This window comes from Pistacia vera, unplaced genomic scaffold (assembly GCF_008641045.1).
Source record: "Pistacia vera cultivar Batoury unplaced genomic scaffold, PisVer_v2 Contig331, whole genome shotgun sequence".
Lineage (NCBI taxonomy): Eukaryota > Viridiplantae > Streptophyta > Magnoliopsida > Sapindales > Anacardiaceae > Pistacia > Pistacia vera.
Window position 1 is genome coordinate 695,897 of NW_022196148.1, and position 5,695 is coordinate 701,591.

Sequence of the window (5,695 nt, forward strand, 5' to 3'; positions counted from 1 at the left end):
TAAGTCTGAGATGGATATGTTTGTCAAATAATAAACAGAAGGAAAACTCAAGTATATATGTCGTGGGAGACGCGAAATACTCAGTTTACATAAGATGAGAAACCAAGCACAAAGACCTAATTAAAGCAAGAACGAGCACGCTGCTAGCGGTGACTGATAACATAGAACAGTAACTCCGAATGGCGTTTTAGTTATATCATTTTGGGCTTTTATTTCTACTATATAAACTCGTATTGGTGCACTCAATTGGCTGCTGGAGGCTTACGGGGTGGCTTGTGGTAGGGCGTTGGTGGCTTCTCGCTGTGAGTTGGCGGCTTCAACTTCCTCGGTGGTTGCTTCCCTCCCTTGCCATTCTGTCCAGGAAATGGCTTGTGTGACTCCTCTTGAACTTCCTCCATCAACATTTGTCCATGTGGTGGCTTTTGTTTTGGTGGCTGCTTCTCTCCCTTCCCGTGACCTGGGAATGGCTTACTGGGTGGTTGCTTCTCTCCCTTCCCACCATGTCCTGGGAAATTAGGCTTGTGTGAGTCCTCAACTTCCTCCACAAACATGTGCCCATGTGGTGGCTTGTGCTTCGGTGGTTGCTTCTTTCCCTTGCCGCCGTCTCCTGGAAAGTTAGGCTTGCTCGGTGGCTGTTTCTCTCCCTTGCCACCATGTCCTGGGAAATTAGGCTTGTGCAAATCCTCAACCTCTTCTGCCAACATGTGTCCATGTGGTGGTTTGTGCTTCGGAGGTTGCTTCTCTCCCTTGCCGCCGTGTCCAGGGAAGTTAGGGTTGCTCGGTGGCTGTTTCTCTCCCTTTCCACCATGTCCTGGGAAATTGGGCTCGTGCAAATCCTCAACCTCCTCTGCCAACATGTGTCCATGCGGTGGCCTGTGCTTCTGTGGTTGCTTCTCTCCCTTGCCGCCCTGCCTTGGAAAATTAGGCTTGTGGGAAACCTCAGACTCCGCTAACAACATGTGTCCATGTGGTGGCTTGTACTCTGGTGGTTGACGCTCATTTTTGGGAGGGTCATGGTGGTGATCAGCAAGCGAGGAGGTGGTGAGAAGAACCGCGCCAAAAAGGAACAACACTAGTAAGTATTTGGAAGACATTTTGAATCGAGTTTTGAAGCTATGCAAAACTAAGAGGAGTGAATGCCCTTTTATAGGAATGTGGGAGATAGCTACCGTCATCACTTATGTCACTCTATTTTTTTTTAATAGTTCACTACATCAACTAAACAACCAAGAATAATGTGAGTGGAGGAGAGTCCCGCACTGAGTTTAAAAGTTTAAAAAATGGGGCCAAGGCATCTCGTCTTGCAGCCTGATGAGATATAAATGTGTGAGTGCCCTACTACACGTATCAATGCTTAATGAGATATATCTATTCTTTCTTGGTGGGTCTTATTTCAAGTTCAATGAACAGAAAATGAACCATTTTGCTCTCCCAAAAGAAATTCCATCCCTTATTTGATTAAGAAGTACTAAACACGAACCCATACGAATGTGTTATAGAAATCTAATGGCAATTCTAACTAGTTACCATTAACAGTTAAGTACTACTTAAAGAGATACAATCATTAGGAACAATATGATCAGAAACTTCTATGGTACACTAATTATTGTTAATCTTTTTTCTTCCTTCTTAATAGCCCAGGCATACTGTTTTGAGTTAATCTATATAATTTACTTCTCTACTCCATTTTGTAAATGGTAAGATATCTTGTGAACACAATCTTTCTAAGAGATCTGTGATTGCACGTGCCAGGAAAAGAGGGAAAAATATTTTAAATACATTTCGATCGTTCACACCAGCATGTGCAAAGTTATAATTAATCAGCTGGAACTATGGAAAGCTATAGACTATATATGTACATGCAATTTTTAATTAGAATTTTATCATCCTGTGATTAAGCATATAGATCGGCTGAAAACAGGCAAAATGTCTAGCTATTTTCTCCATTTCACGCTAGGAAAGAAGACTTATTGCATGGAACACATATTTATATATATATATAAACTAATTATATGGTTTGGCTGCAAGTGTAACATAGTCTAACTATCGTTTTCCAACAGGTTTATAATATTTAAGTTGTTAGGTCGAAAATCATTTTTTATGCACATCAACTTTGCTAAAGTAAACGATAACCTATCGTAATTGGTCACATTAGTTATTAGTTGAGTAGATACATATGGTAAAACAGTGACACTTACCCATATAGAGTATGAAATTCGAAGCACCGACTATTGTATAATAATATAAATTTAGTGAACAAATTTATTTTAGTCAATCAATAAAATCCGATTAGAAAGAAGGCCGCTACATATATAAATTATAGAACTAGAAGCACCGACTACTATATAATAATATAAGTTTATTTCATTCAATGATTCAATCAATAAAATCCGAATAGAAAGAAAGAAGGGCGCGTTATAATGAGCAAAGTGCAAGCTGCATGTGAACAGTGAATTACTCTAATTGGTCTTGAGAATGGGGCCCAGCATTCGTCATCATACATGTCATTGTGCAATACTACATTAATTGCTGCTACTCTTTGTTACAAAATGTTCGGAACACATCAATTATTGGGTCCATTTAGTTGAGATTTTTGACTTTTAGTTTAATTGTCTGCTTCTCATCATGATTTCATAATATAAAAATACAAATATAAAGACTTAATTAAATTACATAAATTACACAAATCACTAAAATTTTAGGAGAGTTCATATAAAAATAGAGTTTAATTATAATCATGTATCCCTTTTTTATTAATATTTTCAAACATTTTTCTTTCCTTATTTATGAGAAGGTAGAATATTTAAATTATATATATATATGGCACAATATTTTTAGTGTCACATCATTTTATTTATATAAATTAGTTTGACTGAATTGAGTTTGTATACAAATTCATTCATTTATCTTCTTGTGTGTTTTTATATATTAAAAAATTTATACATTTTTGCATGAGTACTTTATAAATATAATATTATTCTATTCTTATGAATAATGTTATAGTTACAAACTCTATGTAATAAAGAGATTAATATAAAACTACGTGATATTACTCTTTAAATGACATACCAATTAATAAATTAATTTTATCATCTAAATTTTATCATATCATTTTGTATATATATTATTACGTTATGTGTATTTAAAACTTTTCATTATTGTCTATATAATTGCTTACAATGTCTTTGTGATGAATTCTTGACAAGATTAATTAATTTGCCTTATTATAAAGTTCCGTGTTGGGTAAAAGCAGCTAAACGTAAAATCAAAGATCGATATAAGGAAACATCTCCTTGCATGCGGCGAAAAGACTTGCTAATTATGCGTGATAGTCGACCTTCTTTTCTCATCCTATATTTCTGTATAGAAATATTATCTCAATACCAATTAAAGCGTGTCAGCTTGACCTTTTGTTTTTTCGTATATTTTTTTGACAGATTACTTTTTTGAAAAATAATTTTTACAATTTTAACAGAGATTTCAGACAAATTTTAAAATTAATTAAAATCTATCTGCAAATTAATTGTGTTATGTAATTATATGAATTGTCAATGAATTTTTTGAGCCCCTTCTTTATTTTTTCACTTTCGTTATTTGGAGGTCGATAAAATAAGATTGTATATTAATTGATGATAGAAGAAATCTTAATCCTTATAGGTTAAAATAAAGATAAAGGAAAAAAAAGCATGCAAATAGTGAACAGAAGAAATCTCAAATATAACTCGGGAAACTGGATAATTTACATGACACCATAAGACGAGCAAACTACTGAATAAAATATGCTCATCAGGTACAAGCCAAGTGATAATAAGCACTACAATGACCAAAGCAAAACAAATAATACTCCTCTTAAGTAGTAACTAATACACAGAACAGAATACTAATCTCAAGAAATTGATATATGATTTGCATGGTCTGTTATTTCTTCATACGAGGAAATTCCTATAGATATATATATGTGTAGGGTCTGATCAATTGGAAGATGGGGGCTTATGGGGTGGCTTGTGGTAGGGCTTTGGTTCCTTCTCTCCATGAGTTGGTGGCTTCAGCTTCCTGGGTGGCTTATGTGAATCCTCAACTTCTCCATGAGTTGGCGGCTTGTGCTTTGGTGGCTCCTTCTCTCCCTTGCCACCGTGGCCAGGGAAATTAGGTTTGTTGGGTGGTTGCTCCTCTCCCTTGCCACCATGTCCTGGGAAATTAGGCTTGTGTGAGTCCTCAACTTCCTCCTCCAACATGTGTCCATGCGGTGGCTTGTGTTTGGGTGGTTGCTTCTCTCCCTTGCCACCCTGTCCTGGGAAATTAGGCTCGTTGGGTGGCTGTTTCTCTCCCTTGCCACCATGTCCTGGGAAATTAGGCTCGTTGGGTGGCTGCTTCTCTCCCTTGCCACCATGTCCTGGGAAATTAGGCTTGTTGGGTGGTTGCTCCTCTCCCTTGCCACCATGTCCTGGGAAATTAGGCTTGTGTGAGTCCTCAACTTCCTCCTCCAACATGTGTCCATGCGGTGGCTTGTGCTTGGGTGGTTGCTTCTCTCCATTGCCACCATGTCCAGGGAAATTAGGCTCGTTGGGTGGCTGTTTCTCTCCCTTGCCACCATGTCCTGGGAAATTAGGCTTGTTCGGTGGTTGCTTCTCTCCCTTGCCACCATGTCCAGGGAAATTAGGCTTGTGTGAGTCATCAGCTTCCTCCACCAACATGTTTCCATGCGGTGGCTTGTGTTTTGGTGGTTGCTTCTCTCCCTTGCCACCGTGTCCTGGGAAATTAGGCTTGTTGGGTGGTTGCTTCTCACCCTTGCCACCATGTCCTGGGAAATTGGGCTTGTGTGAGTCCTCAACTTCCTCTACCAACATGTGTCCGTGAGGTGGTTTGTGATTTGGTGGTTTGTGTTCTGGTGGCTTATGCTCATTTTTGGGAGGCTCATGATGGTTATCAGCAAGTGAGGAAGTGATGAAAAGAACCACTCCGAGCAGGAACAACACTGGTAAGTATTTGGAAGACATTTTCGAGTTTGTGGAAAACTGAGAAGATTGAGTGTCCTTTTATAGGGAACGAGGGAGCTAGCCATCGTCATCACTTATCTAAGCCTCATTTGTCTTTTATATCACTGCTACTGAACTAGTTTGAGTGCACATGCACAAACGATAAATTTCTTTTGATATCTTTTTCTGGTTGCATTTTTCAAGGATAATGTGAAAAGGACCGATTCAAGCCCTCTAATTTGAAAATTTTTACAATGTGGCAGAGGTCAAGGCCTTGTTGTAGACTTTTTTCCTTCTTCTTTTACCTTTTTAAAGTAAATTTTGGCGGAACCGGGAACTTCTTCCATTGTTTTCTCTTTAAACATTGCACTACCATCTTTAGGTAATCACCCAAATATACATTATCTTCCTGATACTTTCGTAATAAATCTCCAAGTTAATCTAAATTTCTACACCGATCAACTGCGAAGTATTGATACATATCTTTGATTTCAAGCATAGAAAATTTTCTGGTTAGACCAGTAGCTTATCTCATGAGCATATATCATGTATCCATACTATGCTGAAGTGATTTTGAAAAAAAGGCAAAAAAATAATGCACAATAGTATATATGGTAGCTTTTTGTTGACGATACACATGAAAGGGTAGTACCATATATCATGTATCCATACTATGCTGAAGTGATCCTGAAAAAAACAATGCACGATATTATATATAG

At 37.7% G+C, this 5,695-nt stretch overlaps 2 protein-coding genes across 2 annotated transcripts; both read right to left on the reverse strand.

Annotated features, from left to right (window-relative positions):
- Positions 1–242: 242 nt before the first annotated feature.
- LOC116137641 (early nodulin-75-like) lies at positions 243–1,094 on the reverse strand. Its single transcript, XM_031423321.1, has one exon. It carries the CDS (start codon positions 1,092–1,094, stop codon positions 243–245), a length of 852 nt encoding a protein of 283 aa, XP_031279181.1.
- A 2,877-nt stretch (positions 1,095–3,971) lies between these two features.
- On the reverse strand, positions 3,972–4,997 carry LOC116137642 (early nodulin-75-like). Its single transcript, XM_031423322.1, has one exon. The coding sequence runs from the start codon at positions 4,995–4,997 to the stop codon at positions 3,972–3,974; it is 1,026 nt and encodes a 341-aa protein (XP_031279182.1).
- Positions 4,998–5,695: the final 698 nt, after the last annotated feature.

Bases quoted from the DNA above. Each gene is read 5' to 3' on its own strand.
- LOC116137641 (XM_031423321.1), bottom strand. From the start codon at position 1,094: ATGTCTTCCAAATACTTACTAGTGTTGTTCCTTTTTGGCGCGGTTCTT.
- LOC116137642 (XM_031423322.1), bottom strand. From the start codon at position 4,997: ATGTCTTCCAAATACTTACCAGTGTTGTTCCTGCTCGGAGTGGTTCTT.